Below are 24,148 nucleotides of genomic sequence, written 5' to 3' on the forward strand. Positions count from 1 at the left end.
CAGCATGACAGGCCATTTTCAGTAATTCCTTGTGATGTTAAATAATGAAGAAACAAGAGACAGAAATCAAATCAACTGCTAAATCATTTTTGTACTGCTTAATGTTTAAGTCACATTTGGCTCGGCAAGATAAGGAAATTGGACTTGTATTTAAGACGCTGATACAGGAGAATCTGAAACTCCCTCACTGTTCAGACTGTGATCATACTGTTACACACAGTGCATACAGTTATATAGTTTTACAACTTTTTTTAGTGTAATTAGAAATTTCCTGACAGTTTAACTGTTGAACACTCTTTAATGTCAAAGCTGTAACTACCAAAGATGCCTTGACTATGTTAAAACAAATGAATACTTCTGCAATGTCATGACGCTTTTAATTTTACATTTGCACTTAATTTAGGTCAATTTGCAGTGATTTGTCTTCCTTTTGGTATTAGAGTCATTCAGGAAGGCCACTCTCTATAGGCCCTCAATAAAACACACAGAGATGAAGAATTTGGCCAAGTGTGTCAGAAAAAATACACAGGACTGTAAGGCAGTGTGTTGTGGATCAAGTTCAGTTCTATGATAAAGTGATATGAAACTGTAAATTCAAGGTACTGTGATACTCTGATCATACTTTTACTTTTTTGCTTGGTTCCAAAAAATCAGTAACTTTGAGTGTATTGAAATCATCTCAGATGTGTTGTTGCTAAAGGTTGTTATAGGGTCAAGTATCTGGTTTTCACTGATGTTTGGCTTTTAACATCCAAAATACAAACAGGATTGAAAATTGAAATTAATTTTACAGTGTTCAAGTGGATGACAGTGTGTATGCAGAATTTTAAAAAAATCATTCACAGTTGAATATCCAACACATTTGTCTATAAGACTTTCTGGAGTGGTAGACTTTTGTATCAACTGTAACCTCCTGAGTTGGGGTCTGACGCTCACATCAAATACTAGATTATCATCTGATAAATTCTTCTTCCTATTTCAGAGCAGTTGATGTTTCAGGAATTTGGAAAAGTCCTCACTGTCACATGATGTCACAATGTTGTAATCAATGTATCTAAATAAATCATAACAGACTTACACATTCATAAAGTTTACATTTATTTAAATAATTATATTTTATGCTTTTCTGACACTTTTTTTAACAATGCAATGAGGGAATGCACAACTGCATGTAAGGTTATTATCACATTAGTTTGGTTATCTGTTTACAGTTCCAATGCTGCAACTTGCATAAACTTACTGCTCTAAAGCCAGTGAAGACAGAGTAATACTCTGTGCCCACATGTTTAATCCACACTATATACACAAGGACATCAATCAAACATCCGATATGATCCCAACGTAAAATGTAACAGGACACCCAGAAAAACACATTGCACAGTGGTCTTCAGACATTTAAATGCAGCCTTCATAGAGAATTCAGGAGGTCCAGGTTGGTAAAACAATCATCTTTAAAGCTGCAGAGTCTGTAGGAGGTCTGTGGCATTTTACAGAGTAGAGGTACAACATCATCTAAGTCCAGACTTGGCGTCTGATGCTTTCAGACTTCTCTTCCAAACTGGAGGGATCTGTATCGCAAACAGGAGAAATGACACTTAAGAACTGATTTTTAACAACTCATTCCACTGGTATTAGCAAACATAATTAAGTTTAGCAATTTACATCAGCAATTTGGGGTGAGATGCACATGTAGAGATTGAAAATTGTAATATATTTTAAATATATGTTTTGGGGCATTTTTTGCCTTTATTGGACAATTGATGGTAGATAAATGGATAAGAAACAAGGGAAGAGAAAGCGTCATGACATGCAATGCAGGCAACTGGAATTGAAGTAGGGACATTGCAGACATTATGTGGCGTGTGCTGTAAACATTCGACTACTAAGGCACTCCAAGATTGAAGACTTTTATGCATCATATGACGTGCCATAGCAAAATATTCTACACATGGAACTGTACAGGAATACACTATTATATAAAGCATCTAATGAAAAACAAAAAATGGTGAGAGGTCAGTGTGTATTTGTGTGTGTGTGTGTGTGTGTTTGCTAGTGTGCATTACTAGTGGGGGTACTGAAGGCTCTAGATGTCGCCCAAGAAATGACAGCAGTCGTCTCCATATCAGCCCGCTGCCCAAGAACATGAAGCCTGTTATCAGCCAGAAAATGCGAGCGTCCTGGTAATAAACGCAAACAGGAAAACACATTAACAAATGTGGGTAAAAACATACAAAAGTACAGTATGCACTTATGTGCTCAAAATAAATAGATACACATAAGACAACCAAACATGGGAAAAACATACAGACTCAGAGACAACGCTGCAGATACAAGGAAAGTCTAAAAAAATCAAGATGTGTGCAAGCAAGTCTGCACATCCACAAACAAACTGTAATGGCTAAACCCATGTAAACTAAGTTAAAACTAACAACTTTGAAATTCACCTTATCTACCAACAATTCTATTTGAAATATATTACTCTTTTATGTAAAATAGAAAAAATAATGATCAATGCCTGATTCCAGAGGTTGTACATTTTATCAGACTAACGGTCCAAAACACAAAGACTTACACTAACATAATATTAAGACAAGCAAGAAAAACCTTGTATCTGCAAAGTTGTTAACTATAAAACTCAAGATGTGATATCATTCTTCAGCAGGAAGGACAGCTGTCTAACCTCTTCAAAGGACGACTCCAAATTCATTCCAAAGGCCACCCCTATCAGACCAAATAAGGAGAGGGAGAAGGTTCCCATCGTCAGCTGCAGACTCAGGCGCATCATCACGTTACGATGGCTACAATAAAACAGACAAGTCATTTAATTTCAACAGGACTTAAAATATGTTTTTTATTGGACAGCTTAACCATCTTCTCTAAATCTTTTGCAGATTCAGAGTGAGTAAGACATGTTTTAAATATTTTTTTTTTTACAACAAATACAAACATTGTAAGTTCCAATATTATCAAAGCAGTTTTAAACTAAATCCGATAAATGGTCAGAAAACATACAAAACATGGCAATTTTTATGAATAGAAATTTTGAACTGTCCAAATGTTCTACAACCAATGCAACTGTGTTAATTTAATATAACTGAATGTTCAATTTAAAATGACAGCTCTTCTTAGGCTGAATAATCATGTTGTTGTGAATTTGTCCGTATCCAAATAATGTGTTTGTGTGCGTGTACCTGTCCAGATTGATAAAGATGACACTCTCAGAGTCGTCTATCAGTCCTTTCAGCTCTCTGGCCTTGTTCCCCAGCTCCTCAGCCTGTATGAAGCAGTCGCAGTATGAACACTCAGAACACAGTCAACAGCTCACTGACTGTGCATTATATGTAGAAGACTTTTAACACTGTGTTTCAGTGATTTTGATACTAAACAAACAAAACTAGAGGGGCAAGTTGACAGTTTCAACAGCACAATACATGTGCAAGTAAGTACCAGACAATTCAGTTGGTTGCAATCTGCAACCTCACCACTAGATGCCACTAAATCCTACACACTGCACCTTTAAAGCTGATCTCTGGGATTTTTAGAAAAGTAGCATTACCTGCATATAGCAATTCTCCAATAACAGTTCCATCTCTTCAGCGTGGTCAATACCCAAACTGCTCTCCTCACTAGAAAGACGGACAGACATATTTACATGCACATAAAAATATGAATGCTTCGTTTGCAACGTTTTTTTTATTTTGCCTACGAGTTGACATCAGATCGTTGCGGATCCCTGCATGGTTTTTCCATGTGTTATATGCGTTGCCCACTCTCACTTTGCGGATTGGATTTCAGCTTGAATATGTATGGATGTATTTGAGAAGTGGACATTTCGAGTAAAGAATGAGAAAAAGTAGTGAAATCCTACTACTATAGTTTGTTTCATAGTTTGTTTATGTGGCCTTCTGAGTGGTGGGAAGTCTGCTGTGACGTAGCTTCCAGAAGATAACCAATCAGAACAGAGTGGGCCCATTGGGAGGGGGGCCTTAAAGAGACAGGAGCTAAAATGGCCTGTTGCAGACAGAGGCTGAACTGAGGGGCTGCATAAAGGACCAGTATAAGATATATATGGAGGTTTTTGATCTGTAAATAATGCAAAGACATTCCAGTAGCACCATGTATTAAAAATGTAGAAATGTGCATAATATGTCCCTTTTAGTTTTATTTTTAGTTGATTTCGATAACATATAGAAACTTCCCAATTCATACAGAATAAGGCATCATAACTCTTAACACAACTTTTTTTGTCCCTGTTGAAGAAAGGTACATAATCTGTTCATGTAGTATGACAGATCTGGACCACTTACTACTACAGCTTCACAACAGATCTGTTAGTATAATTGTTCTCACTCAATTCCGGAAACAGCGCAGTCATCAACTCTCTTCTCGTCCTCATCTGACCGCGTGGCCTAATGGATAAGGCGTCTGACTTCGGATCAGAAGATTGAGGGTTCGAGTCCCTTCGTGGTCGCACTTTAACACATTTCTTCTATTGTGTCGAAAGTTTGTCTGAGACCCTGTTTACACTTGGCATTAACTTGCGTCTTGGGTGATCCGATCACAAGTGGACAGTTCTAAGTACGTGTGTTTACATCTGGTATTAACATGCATCTCCATATGCGTATTGAGTGAGCACTTGTGATCGGATATCACTGCCCCGCTCTGTTTGCAGATAAACGCGTATATCATTTCCGTTTGCAAAGACCAGATTCGTTCGTTTTAACCGGCTGTGTTCAACTTGTTTGATAAAAGAATAAAATATACGATACATTGTGTGCCCCCAAACGAAAATAAAATGCACGTCCTATTGATTTGCTCTAGCGCCGCGTCGGAAAAAAAAAACATATATAAGAAATATAGAATTATATGCAGCGATCTCCCTACATCTGCGTCTCTCCATTGAGAGACACTGTGCGCGTTTACGCAGGAGGCACAGTAGCGTAACTTCATTGATTATTTATATCTCCGACACGCCGACAGGATCGGTCAGGATCTAATATTAATTAATGTTCTGCTTTCGACACATCGAAAAGTCCAGGTTCATACTGTTTCGAGTAGAGCAGCAAAACTAAAAACTGTAGTTATCAACTTGACAAGACAGGAAATTATCCAACAACGTTTTACTTCTGAAATATTTTTTAAGACAGACAAGCGAAAAACTGAAAACGGGTTAGGGGAACGGGGAAAACAGGAGAGAACGGGAGGTGGATTACATTGCATAGCCTATATAACAAATGAAACATAAATATTTTTTATTTGGTATATACACAATGCTCTATGGTCATTTACCTATTTACCTAAAAGAAGGGTTACCACTTCCATACTTTTCTTTTTCCTTTCTATTTGCAGGATCTGTGGGACCCCAAACAATTAGGAGGAATCAAAGTCAATCTCAACAAAACAAGAGTTAGGTTAACCTGAATCCAGTTGTATCCTAACCCCAACCAGTCGTTTCTGAGATTTGATTTAAATTTGAATGGAAACCTCTACCACTTATCTCTGCAATGCCTAACCCTTCCCCCCAACCAATGGAGACAAAAGAACAGAAAACCACAACAAAGGAAAAGGAGACACTATTTAAAGGGGACACGGACTTCGACACCTTGGGGATCATATATTATACTGTAACCACTGACTGGGACTTTAAATGAGCATTCAAGAGAACTGCTTTTGGTATTCATGTATGTATATGTGAGTGCATGTGTAACATACAAAACTCTTGGGTCTGTCCACTTGGTAAGACAGAGTTCTTCAATGATCTCGTCCTCATCCAAAATCTTCAGCAAGGAATCCTTAAAAACTTTAATGTCCGTCTCCAACTCTGATAAACTGTCAGAGGGACAAGAGACAAGAGGAAGACTAAGAGAGACAGACAAAACAAAATGTTTGAACATGTAAATGTCCAGAGGTGTAACAGTGTGTGGAAAATTAATTAATTAAATTTAACTTCATAGTTATTAGATCCGAGGATGACAAACCATGTTGAAGAACAGCTAAGTTGATGGAAAAAGATAACCATGGAGATGTTATCCTGACAAATGTTATGGTTGAGGAGAAAACATACATGAAAACAGTAACAATCAGTGAATTGAGCATTGAGGTATGCCACATATGATTACTGTCATATTATAATATTAATTATCAAAGATGAGAAACTATTTTTAATGACTGGTACAATGAAAACCAGTCGAGTCTCAGAGATATTGACCCAGTTGCTCAAATAAATAATTTACAAGTGGATAACAGTCCTGATGCCAACTACCCTCATTCATAAAAGCTTTTCTAACAAACTCATTCCCACTATATGTCATTGTATAATATGGTTGTGTGTGTTACCTCTTGCTGTTCTGCAGCAGTATATGTAGTTTACTTCTATCAGCAGAAAGGATTTTAGGATCCACTAGAGATTCCAATATGTCCAATATTACTGGTTCAACTTCATTCAGCTTGGCTTGTAGAGTGTTTACCTATTGACACACATATACGTAAACAGATGCTTTACCATGTCTTGATCTCATCTCTTACAGGCTGGTTTTACGTGGGTTAGAACATGAACATGCTTAAATAAACATATACACAGTGTTTTTTCTAATCTGTTTCACCTTGTGCTGCAGTATGGCCTCCAGTGCTCTAAACTCAAAGGGCAGCGAGTGTGTCTGCGATGTCAGCTGTGGGGGAAGCTCCAGGACCAACCAACGCTCTAATCCCAGACCACGGAAATCCAACACCAAAAGGCACTGGGTGGTCACAATGGCTTTCAAAGACTGTGGAGAGATGGAGGGATGAGTGGGGAGAGAAGCTGCTTTACAAAACACTGAAACATGTAGTCAGATTTATATACATCTTCATTCAAGTTTTCAGGCGATTTGTCAAAAACTGCGTGTGTGATGGAGGGTGGAGAACCTGTGGAAAAGTGACTCATTTCTTTAGCAGTTGATGCATTGCTTTTATAAATAGGTTCATTTGCCTGACATCGCATGTGTTAACGTGAATGTGTCAGTGTGGCTGTGCATGTCCGGTTGCTTTTGAAAGACTGCAGGCACAACAGTTGACTCTGATCTGTAAATATTTGAGGTGACAGACCTCATCAATGAAAAAGTCTGGTTGCGAAATGGAGAAAGCTGTTTCGCTAGAAGTACACTGCTATGTTTATTTTCTAAACCAAGAGCTCAATATTCAAAATAGCTGCACCAATCAGGAGCTTGTCAGCGTGTCACAGTCTATAGAGGTAGATTGCCTCAAGCAGCAGCTACAACACAGGAAGCTTTCAGTACCTCAGGTAATGTAGCAGCGCTGTACTGTATTTGTGTTTGACCTGTTTTAGTTTATTTGGCATATTATTTATGGCAGAACCAGAGAGACATGAAGCTGTCAAACTACACAAGTACTTTAACAGGAATAGTAACGGTTAATGGTTGTCGTTCCCCCCCCAATTTCAGACAGAAACATAACTCTCATAGCTTTTATACTTCAGAAAATAGATATTAGTATATTTTATAGTATAATTTCTAGCTTTCTAGTTCTTTTTTCTAATATTTCTCTATGTCTCTATATTGGAAAAATGGTGGAAATAAGTCCAGGATTTAATCAGTCTATCCCTAATAAAGTGTGATATGTTGTATGTTAGATATATCAGAATGCTGTCATTGTGCCTTTTTATCATATTGAACAGTATTTTTTTTTTTAATTAAAACTGATAATTGACTAAGTTGCTAATTGTTAATGCTTTACTGTAACTGCAGGATGGCTGTGAAGCTGCTCTGTCTCTGCCTGCTGCTGGCTCTATTGTTTCCCAGCTGGGCTAAAAAACAAACATGTCTCACATCTGCCTCCAACTGCAATGAGTGCATCCAGTCTGGCCCGGAGTGCGCTTGGTGCACTGCCCCTCATACTAACACTCCCTGTCATACCCTGAGAGGGCTGCAGAGAGCAGGCTGTCCTAAAAGTCACATATACAACCCTCAGGGCAGGGTGCAAGTTGTCAGGAATGACAGCAGGTAAGTGTCCTAGTTTAAAGATCTCTCTTTGGTAGTTCAAACCTTTACTGGGATTTGCTTGAAATTGTACAAGACTACAGTCACCTCTAAGATATTCTTTTTCTTTCCAATCATTATTGAACATCTGCAGCACCGAGCCAGCAGACGCCCAGGCTCTGCTCCTCCAGCCCCAGGAGTTGTCCCTCCGTTTGAGGCCAGGTGTGAGCCAGTCTTTCCCTCTAACTATCACTATGCCTACAGACCAGCCAATCACAGAGATGATCATGGACACCAGCCCTGTGCCCGCAGGACTCAACATCACATTTGGCAGCATCATGAAAGGAAACCCCCTGGTCATACAGGTAAGAAAAGACTGAAAGAAACATTAGGAACAATTTCCTCATATGGAGAGTAGATTATTTCTTGTCATTTGTACTTATAAACTACAAATAATATTCATAATAATAAATCCTTGTTGCTCAAGGTGAAGGTGGAGGCTGCCCAGTGTCCCAGTGAGAGTGATGACTCAAACCAGAACAGGACTGGGCCCTGGTCTGTCCACGTCACACCCAAAGGCTTTTCACAAAGTGTGAAGTTAGAGATATCTTTGGAGTGTGAGTACGACTGCACAACTTGGCTAGAGTGAACATACAGTCAAACATATTAGTATTACAGTAGCCCCAAAATTTGGAAATGTTTGATGTTCCTTTATAGTGTCACAAATGCCTAACTCAAAATATGTATCAAACATTGAGATGTTCTTTTTAAACTTATTTTCCTCAGGTCAGTGTGACTGCATGAGAAACTGTGAGGAAAACAGCCCTGCCTGCTTTGGCCGTGGGACTCTGGTGTGTGGCCAGTGTGATTACACTACACAACACTGCCGGGGGGAACTTGATTCTTTTTCGTCACCAGGTGATGACCGCTGTCGCTCAGGCCCGAACGCCCCGGTATGCAGCGGTAAAGGGAAGTGCGTAGAGGACTTCTGTGAATGTGACAAGCGGGTAAACCCGAAAGAAAGATACAGCGGACAATACTGCGAGTGCAGCAACTTTGACTGTCCGTACCACAACAACAGGTATAATATGTGAAGATTAGTAAGCATCACTCGGAGCTCTATCTCCATTACAAAGTCTTCAATATCTACGTCTTGTTACTTTTAATTATACTCAATTACAGAGATGGATTTATATTAAAACGATTACAATTTTTATCTAACAGAATATGTGGAGGCCACGGGAGCTGTGAATGTGGACAGTGCATTTGTGATGACGACTGGACACATGATGACTGCAGCTGCTCCATGGAAACTGCTTCCTGTATGGCAACAAACCAGCAGCTGTGTAACGGGAGAGGGATGTGTCAGTGCGGAAAATGTCGGTGTGAACCTCCATACACAGGCCCCACCTGCGAGTTCTGCCCCTCTTGTGTGGGTGTATGTCATCTGCACGCAGAGTGCGTGGAGTGTCTGGCGTTTGGGACAGGAGCGAAGAAGAACAGGTAAGAACTGGTTGCTTTTAATACAGAGTGCTGTGATCATAGGAAATAACACTAGAGACTGATGCGATCTGCAGATAAAATAAATGAAATGATTCATTCTGAAGTTCTTTTGACGACATGCTCACGGACATCATTTACCTCCCAACTCTTTACATTACATACATGTACTTTCTTGCAAAACCCACTATAAATGTATCGTACTATAATATATATAATGTTAATGTGTAGGATATTAGCACTACAAGAAATTAAAAATACAGAAACACATTGAATTGTAGAATCTATTTAGTTTTATTAAGTAGAATTTATCTATTTACTTAATGTTTATTTGTCAAAAGACACATACTGTACTTAGAATGAACCAATGCTAATGTTTTAAGCTATTTTTTTTTCCAATACCTATCCCTTAAATTCTGAAATAATAAAGCACAGACCATTTGTCAGAATAGAAGAGGAAAAAAAAGGAAAAACCTACTTTAGATTTGGAAATTGCCTCAGTTTGTCAAGTTTGGCAGCAATAACATCTCCTCTATCTTTAATGAAATTACCAAAACGTCATTTTGAATCTGTCCTCTTGTCATCAGGTGTGAGACAGAGTGCAGCCACCTCACCGTGACAATGGTGGAGACCAGAGATGATATGCCTGAACCAGGAGAAACAACTGTACACTGTAAAATGATGAGCCGCGAGGACTCCTGCTTCATGAACTACTCCTTCTCCCAAACGCCCTCTGGAGGACAGTCGACTGTGGTGCAGGCTAAGGATTGTTCTCCTGCACTATGGCAGTGATCCACCAGGGGTTTTCTGCTTTGAATTTTTAAGTTCCCTGAACATTTAGTTCAAATGTTTTTATTCTGAATCCCTAAACTGCCTTATTCATTTGAATTATTGTCAGAAATAGGTTAAAAAAAATTACCACCTTGAAAACACTGTGATGATACACTGTTATTAAACTTAAGGCTACAAGTTTTCATTATTTTACTGCTCTACATCATCCTCTTGGTAGCATTATGTCTCTACAGGCTACTGTAGTCTTGAATCCAACACTGAATGAATGTCTCTGATTGAAGATACAACAGTAAAGAATTGTCATTGATCGGCTTAAACTTATGATCACAGAATGTTTCCGAATCAACAGCTAGATCAAAGGTGATTTAGATTTGGTTGAGAGCAGAAATCAATCAATTAGCGTGCTTATATGAGAGAGAGGGAGCATACCTCCATTCGTATAATGATGCAGTTGTTTCGAGCGGTGAGGCTGGTACTGTGCTGAAAGCGAAGGTCTCTGGCCTGAAGACTTAACTCCTGGCAAAGCTCTGTTTTCCTCTTCTCTGTAAGAGAACAAAGAAATAAGAGACGCAGAGGTAGACGATTATAATATACACTAAAGTGAATATGTTTCTATTTCATATATTTTTGACTCGATATAGGACAAGACACTACAACAAAAGCAGATGTTATATCTACTGCTTTCAGGAAAACAAACATAACAGAGCGAGGCAGCTAACACTGTCACATTTGGATTGTCACATCACAGGTCAACAGCTACAAGTAACACTGTGACAGTGTGTGTCCAACTGTGCAGGGCTAAGATTCAAAAATGTACTCGGGGAATACACTGAAGTTAATACCTACACTCTGGTGAGAGTTGTCACATCACAGGACAAGAGAAATAACCAATCATCAGTCTCAAAGACAATCCTGATTTTGCTCATTACTACACACAGAGACAACTTAACAGCTCAAATCAAACAAATAAAAGACAGATTATCAATAGGTCTTATCAGTTCTTATCAACAGATTGATAAGATTTATTTTACAGCACTTACCAAATGATGTCACATTTCCCTCCTGGTCAAACTTCATCTGTGAGATAATATTACAAGATTACTTCACACAGGTGTTCACAACTGTTCAATACAGTTTTTTGCTGTATTTAAATGTATATAATGTATGACAGTACACTGGTAGGTGTTTGAGTTAAATCCAGCTGATAACTTGTAAATGCTGTGAAATCAGAAATCTTTTCATTAAATACATCTTTCTTAGATCTAATATTTTAAAGCAGATTTTGTGATACATTGTCTGTCTAAAAAAAAGATCTCTGTCCCTGCCCAGCCAGGCCTTGTGAGTAGGATGGTCCTGAATATAAAGCATCAACTAGTGGTCAGTCGCTAATGAAATGTTTTTGGCCAACTGCCCTCAGAACATCTCTTACCACAACAAACGTTGGGACCACACTGGAAAGAGGAGCTTCTGTCATTCTGTGACGGATTAAGGACACTGTTCAAAAAAAAGACAAAGTTTAGCCACAGGTAAGGATTTCTGTTCACAGGCAAGGCTGAACATGGAAAAGTGTTCAGTTTTAAACACTGCAAAAATGTTCATTCTTAAATATGAATATATTGTGCATTACAATCGTCAGGACTATACCACAGTTACTTTCCAATCCATCATTTTAGAAGTGAAATCACTATGATGTTACAAGGCTAATTACCTGCAACATTTTTTGTGGATTTTCATGAATCTTTGTCGTGCTTTGTGTACTTACTGCCCCATTTCAATGTGCCAAAAGCATTTGGGCAAATCAACATCTGAAGTAGAGTTGCTACAAAAATGGCAAATTAAATTTTATGTAGAAAAAACAATCCAGCAGTGAAATACCAGACACATATCTAATATGTAAAATGAGATAATTTATCACTCTGTTTAGCGTCTTTGCATTTGAATATATTTCAATCAGGGTTGAGCTTTCATACAGTTTCATTATATGTGCATAACATGAAGAAGTAAGCAACACATGGTTACAGTGGATAAAGACACGTATCACCTATTTAACTTGACTGGAATAATATGTAGACTGGAGCCACTGACTGAATTTTTAAGACTAATACTGATATGTGAAAGTTAATAAAGCATGATCACGATACATAATTGATTTGCATCTCTTTACATACATAAATTACATCAAGACACATGTTTGGTTATTATATTATAATAATATTACATATCAGTTGTTGCACAGGTGAGGAATAAACTTTTCAGTGCTCTCTGGTGGACAAACTATGTAATGAAGGAGTTGTTACTAAATTATACCTCCAAACATATTGGCATTTCTGTTCATTTCACTTCTATACATGTGATAAACTGATATGAATAGATAATACTGGCCTGCTGATTTACCAGACAGGCTCTGATGTAGACAGGTATTGAAATATGAAGATTAGAGCTGCAATAATTAGACGATTAATCGATTAGTTGACAACTATTACATTAATCTGCACCTATTTTGATAACCGATAAATCATTTTGATACATTTTTTAAAGAAATTCTCCTATTCCAGCTTCTTAAATGTGAATATTTGCTGGTTTCTTTAGTCTTCTATGACAGTAAACTGAATGTCTTTTGGTTGTGGACAAAACAAGATATTTGAGGGAGTCATATTGGGATTTGGGAAACATTTTTTCACCATTTTCTGACATTTTATGGACCAAACAGCCAATCGACTTAATAGAGAAATAATCAACAGATTAATTAAGATACAAGACTGTCAAAACTGTAAAATGTAAAAGCAGCAGGATTGTGTTTTTCAAACCACCAGTTCACCTCCTTTTGTACATTACACTCTCTTCAATTTAAATCTGTAACAGCTCTATATATTTTTATTGTAGATGTCTATTTGATATTGCTTATAATTACTTCATATTGTGTATATTTTGATTGTTATGCACCACCTTGCACGTGCAAACCTAGTTGGCAGTAAACCTGTTTCTGATCCTGGTAAGTAACCATCTTTCATTCTTACCGGGCAACGTTGCACCTGCTTGCAGCAAGTTCTTCTTCCTCGTCGGAGTAGACTGAGATCTTCTGAGCTGACATCTTGACTCAGGCAGTGTTTGACTGCAGTGTAGTGAGTTTGAAACAACATGACTGTAGCTCCTGCTGTTCAGTCCCAGCTTTCTCTGTCCAAGTGGTACAGTGTACTTCAGAGGGTAGAGCACTGTACGAGCACCGCAAAGGATAAGGGTTCGATACCCATCCACAGTTGAGGAGAAAGGACCAACAGAGCTCAAGTTCCCACTAAATGGCAGATACATCCTTGAGCAGTTCATGCATCCAGACAGCAGCACCCTGTGTAGTTTCATCTTTTCACACAGGTTGTCACTCAGCTTCTGAAGGGCTGATATTCACCACAGGACAGGAAGGCAAGCGTCAGCCTCCATAAGAAATGAAAGGTGACTGTCTAAAATACTTGAGTCATCTCGTTTAGGGTGATTCAATACCCTCCAGTTGTTTGTCAGGGTTGTTTGTAGAGGGGACAGTCCAGATCCACAGGAACAACAGGAATACAGTCGGAGGTAGCAGTTACAATACGAGCAAATATTGATTATAGCCAATAATGCCAGCGTCAGTCGACCACTGTTATCTCACTATCTGTTATGCAGCTCTGTTTGTTATGCTAGTTATCTTAGCTGCTAGTATCAGGGTTAATTATAGTTTATCCATTTAAAGTTAACTGTGACAGTAAACGAAGACACAAGAAAAACAATTCAGTTACCTGCCGGCAACTACAGGCTGTCCTGAATCAGTAAAAAGCTGCGTTGTTTGTTTTAGTCCGACACACTTCTTATTATAGCATGATGGAGAAAAGTAGCATTCATGAGGAGGACAGAGCATGAAGAGCACTGCCCATCATGCACCGCGGTGACGACTGCCAAAGATCGTCTCTAGAAAAGTAAATCACTCGGGCTGCATGTGTTGACATCAGGTTCAGGTTCTTCTTCCTTTTTTATGTTTAATGGCGGCAAAACAGCTTTTAGGCGCATTACCGCCACCTTCTGGATGGGAGTGAGGACCAGAACAGGTATTTTATTATTGCATTAAATTCTCCTATTAAGTCCTGTATTTTCTAAAAAATCTGAAAATAGCCATGTACTCTACATCACCTGAACTCCATCTGCAACATTTCTCTAAACCTTTGAAGTGTGTATATATATATATATATAATTTAATGCATCGTTTAGACGGGGGCAACCAAACCTCATCCTTAATAAAATATTCTCCCCATTTCTATCTCTATTACTTCCTTTCATTTAATAGAGGAAGAGTGCTGTAATAGTATCAGCCTTCATTTCCTCTCTCCCACCCTTCCTGACATTTCTTTTTCATTTCTAATTTGATTATAGGCCACTTTAAACCTTTAACTACTTTAAATCTCAGCTTTATTATATTTTACTACCATATTTATTTCTCTTTTTCTTGTTGCCCTCTACTGTTTGTTATTGATGCTACTTTTGCCAGTTCTTTATATTTTGTTATAGTCCAGTATCAGTTTCAGGATTATTAGCTATTGGTTTCAAATTCTACAATTAATTCCATAATTATTAGGGAATAACAGACTGTGAAATGATACATTGCCATTTTATTTCCCAATATGAAGGTCTTAATGATGTTTCAAAGCCATCACCACGCTGCCAGGAAAACAGGCTGGTTCTGATGAAGAAATACGTGAATCCTTTCTTGATTTTCTTGCCCTAAAAGTAGCCTAGTTATATTTATTAGGAGTCTAAATTACTGCCTAAACCATACCCACACACAAACACCCAACAAGTGACAAGTGACAAGCTCTGGATGTTGTTTTTCTGCTTAACAATATTTTGTGGCATATGAGTCAATGTGTGGCCCACATGTGCGTGGTTTCAGTTATAATGCGAGATTAGATTCACAAAAAAGGACACAGGATTGATAAAACACAGTGTGGGCGCGTAGATGTTGTCAGCATCAGCATCCCTCCGCTGGATGCAGATTACCGGAAGGATGCTGCGGCAGGGAGGAGGCGTGACGACTAGTGGGCTCCTCTCTTTTCTCTATTTTGTGCCTCCTCGTCTCCTCTCTCCTCCGTCCTCCTTTTAAAGGTTCCTTGCTCGTGACCTGGGAATCGATCTCAGCGCGTCATGTTTAAGGAGGTCTCAATTCATAAAATGCATCTGGAGGAGAGAGGAGCGAGGAGAGAGGAGGCTTGCCGGAGGAGCTATGAGCGAGGATGCACAGGTGTATCCTTTGCGGAAGTCTTTTGTACGGCACCTGTGACGTATAAAAGGGGCGTGAGACACAGCTGGAATATACAAACCATTTGTACTTGTGCTTCACACAATAAAAAATATAAAGGTCATTCTTGTCATATTATGCCACGTTGTGATTTGAATTAAAAGTCAATATATAAGTGGCCATGAACACTGTTATTCTCATCTGTCAGAGATCATAAAATACAGCGGTAGGCTGTAACAAAACAATGGACAGTTGATGCAGCTCTGCCGCATGTTATATTTAATTGCAAAGATGTCTCATTTTGTTAAATGCCTGTTGCCTCGACTCCTCTCTCCTCATGTCTCTTCCTCGCCTCCTCCGCTCGCATCTTAGGTGGGAGGGACTAAGACGCGAGGAGAGGAGGTGAGGAAAGGAATTGAGGATGTACAAAATTGAGAAATGAGAGGAGGGGGGCTTGAGTCTCCCCTGCATCCACGGTGGGAGGGACTAAGACGCAAGGAAAAGACACAAGTGAGGGAAACGTGGATGCAGTTTAAGAGACCTGGGATGCACCCTATGTGTCGACGCTGTGTACTCGACCTCATCAAACCGCTCCGATCTTCAACCTAGACCGCGTCCATTTTTATTTTGTTTGTTAGTCGTTGATATTCTCCAGCATCAGTATATATATAAGCTGCCATGTTCCCATCGTGCTGCTCCAAGCCGGCGGACGGCAGCGCTAAGAGGAGCTCCATCGCTAAGCTGCTGCTCGGGGTGTTTGTGGTCTACATGCTCCACACCGCCTGGCTGCTGTACGGCTTCCTCAACACCAAACCCTGCGATGGAGGCAGAGGAGAGCACTGCATCAGCTCCTACCTGACAGCAAGACCCAGACTGCAGGTTAGCACAGGCCTGTCTTCCTTATTTCTATACTACTACTTTAGGCAAATAGACAAGACTTCGGTTCAAGACTTAACTGCATGGGCCTGATCATTAGCCTGAGGATAACTCAACACACTGCCTCTGCTTTTTCATCATGTTAGCTCAGCCTAAAATCCAGGGCACATGCAGTTCATACTCAGATCAAATGAAATGAGCTCTGTGCGACTTAATGTAAAAATAGAAAGACAGTATGTTTGTCTACGTTGAACCCCTGGGATGTTTTGGTGATTTACATGATGGAGAAAATATCCCCGCACAGATTTATTATTGTGGTGGTTTAGCTGTAGGATTTATTAATCCAGACCGTTCCAATCTGAGATTTGGTACAAAACTGCAGCATCATCACAATGATCTCTTCAAAGAAATCATTACTGATGTTCAGTAAGTTCAGCCCCGGTAAGTTTAGTTTGAGAGTCGTCAGTTCAGTCATCAAGATAAGACAATATATTTAGAACATAGTCAGAACATTTGCATCTCATGTTGCTTTTTTCAAAAAATAGGGCAGACTGCTTTCAATCTCTTCTCTTCTTCTGCTTTATTTTATCCAGCTGAGCGTCTTCACCTGCCTCGTGCCAGACAACAGCCAGCTCAACCTCGCTGTAAAAATAGACCCGTTTGATCCGCACTCTACATTTGAGAGGTGGGTTTGACATGTTGATGTTATAACCGTGTTACACATTTTTATCAGTCAGTTCCTGCTCATTTCAACTACAAGAGTAACACTGTATAGGAAACACATTCATGGCATGAAATTCTTTTTTTTACATAGTGGTAGCAACATGGTTGTTGTAATATAGAAATAAGTCATAGAAATAAATAGGACATCAAAAGTTTCTCCAGTCACTGTAGTGGCTGCAAACAGAAGATAAAGACCTTCGACTAGTGTTTGAAAGCAGGACTATAAATCTCCTGTATTGTAGCTACAGAGTCAAAAGATATTTTATAACTTCTATTACAACACAGACTACATATTGGTGAGTATTAGTAAATATTTATTAAGAGCTAAAAAGATTATGTGAAGTTTTAACATCCTGTCTCTCTCTGCTTTTTCTATCTTATAACCTGTCTTCTGCTCTTTCACTGTCTTTGTCCACAGGCGGGTGAACGTGTCTCTGCCAGAGGAGACTCAAGCGAATGGCACCCTGTATGCAGTCGTGTATGTTCACAAGGCCGGTGTTTCACCTTTAGAGGACAGCAGAGAGGTCCACTATGCAGCTCAGCTCACCATCTACATCACTCCCACACACAGAGAAGGGCAGAGAGACACGCAGAGGGTAACTCAATATCTGTCAAAGTGCTTCATATTTCAACCAGCGTGTTACCTTTGCAGTGCATTTTTACGTGTGCATAATCAAAACACTTTGTTTCCTTGTTATTTCCATCAGAGGTCAAGCGCCCGATCAGAGAATCCCGTATCCCACTGGAGACCTCACCTGTCAATTAATATGATGTCAGAGGACTTCACCTTTAACAAGGCGGGACTTCCCAGTGATGTGCGGCGCTACATGAGGGTGTAAGTCACACGAAGCTTTTGGAGGTCAAAGGCATCGATCAGCCGCAGCTCTGCTGGCTTCTGCTTTATGAATGCTGCTTGTCATGATATTTAGTGCTGCAATGCTTGCAATAAAATACACTCTGTTGGCTGCATGTGAGAAAATCAAGTAGACTCAAACATTTTATTTATTATTTGAACATAGGAAATAAAATATGTTGCTGATTTTCTTTTGTAATATGAAAAACATTTATATAATGTACAGAAAAAGCTTTCGCAGCCACCAATCTTGAGGAAAACTTTGTTCGGAACTTTTTCTTCATCTTCATCTTCATCTTCATCTTCATCTTCATCTACTCTATCTGTATGCCCTGTATATACAGTATACACTGTATATATATATGTGGCTCTCAACTGTTTCATCTTGTGAACCCTTGAAACAAAGAAATATTTATTTGCAGCCATTCGTCACATGTCAAAAATGTCAACAAGAGAAATTTTTCCTTCTCAGATTAAATTATTTATATCATTTTTAGAGGCCTGAGGTGATAAAATGCAGCAATTCTCAAGAAAAAAGTCAGACAAATAAAACATTTTATGTTGCGTAAATAGATTTTTTCTGCTTTCCTGTGCTATTACTTATCTTACAACCCCTGAGATTTACCTTGTGACCCACTTGAGGTGTCCCAACCCCCAAGTTGGACACCACCATGATTATTGCTCTGTAGAAAGGGATTGGAGGATTATCAATGCTAAAGCCAATCTGGATCAAAAGGAAAAAACAAAACAAAACACAGTCACATCTCTCAAAAAACTACTGTTAACGTTACAGCTGAGGAAGCCATTTACATGCATGCGTGTTTGTCGATAATGTTTACTGCCCTCGCAGCTCCTCCTGTCTGTAAATAAGGAACCTGCCCCGAGCCGGCGTGTCTGTTTAAATTAAACTCCCTTCTTGTGTCTTCTTGTAGCTCTCAGGAAGGCAGACAGATGATGTACCTTCCTCTGCTGCTGGTTAACGAGCTCAGCTTCAGAGTCAGAGACCTCATGGTAAAATGCTTCTACACTCAAAGGCTGACACACATTTCGTACGACCATGTCCATATACTGCTGTATTTTGAATTAAATAACAATTATCCATCTATCTATCTATCTATCTATCTATCTATCTATCTATCTATCTATCTATCTCTAGGAGATCAGCAGCAGCACCATCCAGCTCCCTCTGACTGTGTCCTATGAGGGAATCTCTTTAAGGAGATTCAGATTTTGGGTCCATCTACAGGATGTGGTTTATTCTCTGCGGCAGTTTGGTGAGTTAATGAGATAACAGATATCATGCGATATGAGGATTTGGTGAATTATTATTTTAAAGAACATTAAATGGGTTCAGGGTTCTCCTGCAGGATGTGGTCTCCAGTCTGCAACATTTTGGTGTATTAAAAGGTTTTGTGGTAGTTTTGGGGACAAGAGATTTTTCATTTTTCTTTATTTGGATATAAACCTTCAGTTAATCAGGAGATGATGCTTCTGTTTTGTCTATCTAGGCTTCACAGAGGAAAACATAGATGAGATTAAAGAAACTCTGGTCGGCTCCAACCTTTACCTGTTAGTGCTGACTGCACTCATCACAGCTCTGCAAGTAAGACTATACAACACCACATATTTTAACATAGAGTACACATTGGAAAGCATCTGATACATAATCCTAAGTATTGTGAATTAGTTTTTGAATCCCAGTGTGTAATAACAAGTAACACAGTGTGTCATGTGGGTAGAGCTGCAACGATAAGTCAATTACTTAGTCAATAGAAAGTTAATCCGATTATTTTGATAATCGTTTTGAGTAGTTTTTTAAAAAGAAAATGTCTCAGATTCCAGCTTCTCAAATGTAAATATTTTCAGGTTTATTTAGTCTTGATAGTAAACTAAATATTCTTGGTTTGTGGACTGTTGGTCGGGACAATAGAAGACATTTGAGGACGTCACCTTGGGTTTTGGGATCAACATCTTTCACCATTTTTGACCACCAGAATTGAGAGAATTGATTGACAGATTCATCAATAATGATAAATAATCCTACATCAGCCCTAGATGTAGGCACAATGGTGGTGTATTACAAATCATGGTTAGTATAATAAAGTTGAACAGAGTTGTCTACGGTCTGCTGCAGCTCATCTGTGAATTCCTGGCTCTGAAAAACGACATCAGCTCATGGAGAAAAAAGAAGAGCATGGTGGGAATGTCCAGGAAGTCAGGTGAGAAACTGTCATGTTCATCAAATGATACAAACTGAACCTCTTTTATTATGTACAAGTTCGTCATGTTCTTTCGTTTCTAGTTCTGTGGCGGAGTCTCAGTACTTTGCTGATTTTCCTCCATCTGCTCGAGGAGACGAGTCTTCTGGTGCTGCTTCCTGTCGGTCTCGGAGCATGCGTAGAGGTATTTATCAATGACAACAGAAATCAACAGATGAAAGTGACACCTATGGGTCATTGATTGGTTTCGCCTCATGATCTGTCATCTTGTAGGTATGGAAGCTGTTTAAAGTGTTTAAGATCCATGTGCAGTTGAAAAGCTCCAAGCTCCATGTAAGTATTTACCTATTTACGGTCAACGTAGCTTCAGACAAATGTGTTTAGACAGAAATGTGTGTTGCTTTTTCAAAGATCTATGACAATCTCCTCTGTCACTATGTGCAGGTAAACAAGCTGGATGAAGAAGAAAGAAAGACAGTGGAATATGACACACAGGTGCGAGTGTGTTTCTGTCTGAATCCTCCACCTCTCTTAACAGCTCTGATTTTTAAATTCTGCTCCAGGCTTTGTTTTATTTTAATATTTTGTCTGCGTTTTTTTTTTTTTTTTTTTTTTTTTCCTCTCAAGGCGTCCAGATACTTGTCCTACTTGGTCTATCCTCTGTGTATGAGCGGAGCTATTTTCTCTCTGGCCTACTTACGTCAAAAGAGGTGAGCTCATCATCACTCAGTTCAGCTTTCTGCTTTGTCACGTGTATTTTGACTCAACCTTTACTGGTTTATATCCAGATAGCACTAAATTCTCCACCTGTACTGAAGTGTTTCAGGGAGTCAGGTTCAAATCCCACCTGGATTTGTCTTGAATATTTTTGAGCTTTTTTAAACTCACACTTTTATGTCTTTTCTCCTCTAGTGGAGAAAATCTACACTGACGAATAAGATATACATAAAACACTTAACTCAGGTAGGAAATATGCACCTCTAATTGTTCAGATATACTTTGTTAACAGTTACTACTCCTGGATGATCAACAGCCTGGTGACTGGTGAGTTGACTTGGATCCACTGACATTTGTACATATTTAACAAGGTGGTTTCTTACTTTAACACTTTTAATCAAGGTGATGCTTTCACTCCTATGTAATAATGTGCTATATTGGCGCTATAACTCTCCTCCTCTCTTCTCTCAGGAGTGTACGCCTTTGGCTTCCTGTCTATGGCCCCGCAGCTCTTCATCAACCACAAGGTCGGTCTTTAATAATGTATTACTTGCCAGATTATGTGATTATAGCGCTGAGAGAAAGGAAATAAACATGTCTGCCAAATACTGTGTTTCTCCGCCCGTCTCTCTCTCTCAATCAGTTGAAGTCTGTGAGCCACCTGCAGGGGACAGTGTTGATGTACAGAGTGAGTGCCGTCATTTCAACTCTTGATATTCAACTCTTCTGAAACCTTTATGTTATAAAATGCTCTCACTCTTTGTTTTACTGTGAGTTTGCAGGACTTTTGCACAGTTATTAGATATTACTCAGAGAATGATCATCTATATTTAATAGTGACACTATTTGAGTTGATGAGTGTCATTATTGTATCCTCTACCTCTCTTTTCTCCAACCAGGGAGTAAACACCCTGATCTCAGATCTGTGCTCCTGCGCCTCCTTTTTCTCCTCCTCTGGATCCTTCTCGTCATCTCATCAACTCTCCTGCTTCAGAGACGAGCTCCTCTTCCTCCTCTACCTCTACCAGCGAAGGTAAAATTACAATATTTCAAACGCACACTCATGCAGAACATTTTGGTATTGTAGGGACTCCGGTGCCTCAGTGCTTGACTTGATGCATCTACTTTGCTAGTGGCACCTCTTGTCCTTTGACTCTTCCTTGCTGCTGCTGACAGCTGCTTTCTTTTCACCATCCACCTGAGTGATTTTTTTCCCTGAAATGACAGCAGCACAATCCTGTTTTCATCTCATTCCTCCACCAGGCGTTACGCCCCTAAAGCCAGAAGACGAGAGTCCGGGACCCACAGCAAGAAAGTAAAGACTCAGTGAGAAGAAGGCGGTTGAATGAATGCACAAACACACAAAAACTCATAAAAGAAGAAAGGTCCAAGGCACTCTTCTGGCAAGAAGTTTAAAAGCCTTTATTCAGATGGGTGACACACTGACGAAGGCTCTATTTTAGCATGCACAGGTATTGTCTGTGTTTTTAAGAATTCCACCATGAAATAGCCATCTGAATAAAGGCTTTTACATTTTTTTGCCAGGAGAATGCCCCGGACCTTTCTTCTTTTTTGAACTTTTGTGTTCCCTACCAAAGAGCACCGTCATCACACTTGTTTGAACTTCCGAGCACTCCGGACCTTTTCTTTCTGAACACAAAAACTCATCTTCGGAAAACAGCGAGGGAATAAATGAACCTCGAAGGAGTGAGACGGAGACTCAGGCGGGACACTCGGCCACGTGTTGTTGCCGCAGCAGCTACAGACTGATCCGAGACGAGCTGCTCCGCTTCAGACGCCTCGCCGCTGTACACTCACGGTGCTGCTGCTTTCTGCGAGGCGTTGATGGAGCGTCACCCTTTACCGCTGCTGTGGTTGAACGTCGCTGTACATTTCACACTGGGATGGTATGACCAGTCGTAATGTGTGTTTGCTTTATTCTCCTCCATATGCACTAGTATAGGTGTTATTGAAAGTGTTTCCTGGTGAAATTGTGAGGGACGGAACCTTCAACTCCAACTACAGCTCAACCATGTTGTTACTAGACTTAAACGTCATGGGTTAAGGTCATGACTGACTCGACTGTCCTAACTTCTTAAACACTGATTCTCCCTTTAAAATGTAATTTAACAACCTGCAAAGTAAGAAAAGATTTTTTTTTTACATATTGTTTGAACAGATTTATACATACTGTAAAGAGTTTATTCTGTTTGTGCTTGTTCCATCATTTCACTGAAGCTAAACATTGCTTATACAGACTGAAATATCTTAATTAATGTCATGGCTTCACCTTTAATTAATTCATGTATTTTATACACAATTCCTCCAACTTCAGCGCAACATATCTGGTGCTTTTGGAAACCTTGTGATCCTTACTACAATCTTAAATAATGCTCTGAGGTTTGAACATCGCGTGGCTCAGTGACACAAGTTTTATAACGATGGACTCGCAGGTGGATCCTGCAGATAAGCCACATGGTCACACCGGACCAGCAGCATGAAGCACTTTTTTCTCTTCATGCAGTGAAGGTAGAGAGTAATCTTGTACATCTAAACTGTCATCAGATAAAGTTTTATTTGCGTTTTGTCATAATATCCACCATCATGTATTACATACTGGCTATTTCCGCTGTTAATGTACTATACATCTATTTAGAAAAGACTGAATCCAAGTTGCCAACAAGTATAAAAAGAGGCTACAGCACTCCAAACTAATTAACCGCTCGCAGCAAATATCCTGATGGCATGTGTTTCAAAAATATTCTCACTAGTGCATCACAAACTATGATAAAACTATGTTACCTGCAGACGTCATAATGCAGAGCTCTAAATCTCACATATCTCGCTGTTTATTGTGCTTAAGCTACGCTGATCTCTAATTTCTTCTCGTTTGCTGAATGAGCTGCTTGAACTGGATGATAATTGAGAAATTGCCAATATTTTTAGAGATTATTTTGTTTTTCATTCTTTTGACAATGCATCCTGCTTGTTAACTTTTGATAATATGGAATGTAAATAAAAAAAACAAACAAACTGCCTTTAAGCTTTATTTAAATTTAAACAAATAAGCTACCGTGTATGAACTGATGTGCGTGTGTGTGTCGACACGTGCGATCAGGAGACAAATCAGCTCAGACAGCTGATCGACTGGTTTCTCTTCAGGAAGTGTCGCATGTTGCTCACATGCTTTGTGTGTGTGTGTGTGTGTGCTCTCTGCGTGTGTTCTGTTGTGTTC

The 24,148-nt window shown here is 39.3% G+C and overlaps 3 protein-coding genes and 1 non-coding gene across 7 annotated transcripts; 3 read left to right on the forward strand and 1 right to left on the reverse strand.

Moving 5' to 3' along the window:
• Positions 1-1,074: 1,074 nt before the first annotated feature.
• Positions 1,075-14,232, reverse strand: mrs2 (magnesium transporter MRS2). 2 transcript variants are annotated; one of them, XM_042424858.1, is made up of 13 exons: positions 14,036-14,232; positions 13,283-13,657; positions 11,695-11,759; positions 11,306-11,342; positions 10,695-10,807; positions 6,603-6,764; positions 6,337-6,467; positions 5,713-5,829; positions 3,557-3,626; positions 3,192-3,274; positions 2,681-2,798; positions 2,064-2,177; positions 1,075-1,568 (listed from the first exon to the last, which is right to left on the reverse strand). In XM_042424858.1, the coding sequence occupies exons 2-13, from the start codon at positions 13,620-13,622 to the stop codon at positions 1,509-1,511; spliced, it is 1,410 nt and encodes a 469-aa protein (XP_042280792.1). In that variant the 5' UTR covers positions 13,623-13,657; positions 14,036-14,232; the 3' UTR covers positions 1,075-1,508. The 2 variants fall into 2 exon arrangements, with proteins under 2 accessions (XP_042280792.1, XP_042280791.1); XM_042424857.1 differs by having other exon boundaries at positions 13,283-14,232.
• On the forward strand, positions 4,399-4,471 carry trnar-ucg. Its single transcript has one exon. It is a non-coding gene; the product is annotated as a tRNA-Arg (tRNA).
• LOC121906149 (integrin beta-1-like) lies at positions 6,774-10,435 on the forward strand. 2 transcript variants are annotated; one of them, XM_042424860.1, is made up of 7 exons: positions 6,774-7,279; positions 7,743-7,997; positions 8,128-8,338; positions 8,461-8,590; positions 8,760-9,054; positions 9,198-9,476; positions 10,061-10,435. In XM_042424860.1, the coding sequence occupies exons 2-7, from the start codon at positions 7,744-7,746 to the stop codon at positions 10,263-10,265; spliced, it is 1,374 nt and encodes a 457-aa protein (XP_042280794.1). In that variant the 5' UTR covers positions 6,774-7,279; position 7,743; the 3' UTR covers positions 10,266-10,435. The 2 variants fall into 2 exon arrangements, with proteins under 2 accessions (XP_042280794.1, XP_042280793.1); XM_042424859.1 differs by having other exon boundaries at positions 6,774-7,997.
• A 1,642-nt stretch (positions 14,233-15,874) lies between the features above and the next one.
• Positions 15,875-23,947, forward strand: LOC121905694 (cleft lip and palate transmembrane protein 1-like protein). 2 transcript variants are annotated; one of them, XM_042424143.1, is made up of 17 exons: positions 15,878-16,404; positions 16,995-17,086; positions 17,543-17,720; positions 17,832-17,959; positions 18,910-18,988; positions 19,134-19,251; positions 19,486-19,580; positions 20,112-20,196; positions 20,280-20,380; positions 20,470-20,529; positions 20,641-20,691; positions 20,824-20,906; positions 21,206-21,240; positions 21,385-21,440; positions 21,557-21,601; positions 21,813-21,946; positions 22,177-23,947. In XM_042424143.1, exons 1-17 carry the CDS (start codon positions 16,204-16,206, stop codon positions 22,241-22,243), a joined length of 1,608 nt encoding a protein of 535 aa, XP_042280077.1. In that variant the 5' UTR covers positions 15,878-16,203; the 3' UTR covers positions 22,244-23,947. The 2 variants fall into 2 exon arrangements, with proteins under 2 accessions (XP_042280078.1, XP_042280077.1); XM_042424144.1 differs by lacking the exons at positions 21,206-21,240; positions 21,385-21,440; positions 21,557-21,601; positions 21,813-21,946; positions 22,177-23,947 and adding an exon at positions 21,109-21,198 and having other exon boundaries at positions 15,875-16,404.
• Positions 23,948-24,148: the final 201 nt, after the last annotated feature.

The sequence above is a fragment of the Thunnus maccoyii genome, chromosome 10, assembly GCF_910596095.1.
Source record: "Thunnus maccoyii chromosome 10, fThuMac1.1, whole genome shotgun sequence".
NCBI classification, from domain to species: Eukaryota; Metazoa; Chordata; class Actinopteri; order Scombriformes; family Scombridae; genus Thunnus; species Thunnus maccoyii.

Excerpts from the sequence above, each read along its gene's own strand:
- LOC121906149 (XM_042424859.1), top strand. The coding sequence starts at position 7,723 with ATGCTTTACTGTAACTGCAGGATGGCTGTGAAGCTGCTCTGTCTCTGC. Across the intron at positions 8,591-8,759 it reads GTTAGAGATATCTTTGGAGT|GTCAGTGTGACTGCATGAGA; the intron begins GTGAGTACGACT and ends TATTTTCCTCAG. Across the intron at positions 9,477-10,060 it reads ACAGGAGCGAAGAAGAACAG|GTGTGAGACAGAGTGCAGCC; the intron begins GTAAGAACTGGT and ends TCTTGTCATCAG.
- mrs2 (XM_042424858.1), bottom strand. The coding sequence starts at position 13,622 with ATGAAACTACACAGGGTGCTGCTGTCTGGATGCATGAACTGCTCAAGG. Across the intron at positions 10,808-11,305 it reads GGGAAATGTGACATCATTTG|AGAAGAGGAAAACAGAGCTT; the intron begins GTAAGTGCTGTA and ends GTTCTCTTACAG. Across the intron at positions 2,799-3,191 it reads ATCTTTATCAATCTGGACAG|CCATCGTAACGTGATGATGC; the intron begins GTACACGCACAC and ends GTTTTATTGTAG.
- LOC121905694 (XM_042424143.1), top strand. The coding sequence starts at position 16,204 with ATGTTCCCATCGTGCTGCTCCAAGCCGGCGGACGGCAGCGCTAAGAGG. Across the intron at positions 17,721-17,831 it reads GGCAGAGAGACACGCAGAGG|AGGTCAAGCGCCCGATCAGA; the intron begins GTAACTCAATAT and ends TATTTCCATCAG. Across the intron at positions 21,602-21,812 it reads GGACAGTGTTGATGTACAGA|GGAGTAAACACCCTGATCTC; the intron begins GTGAGTGCCGTC and ends TTCTCCAACCAG.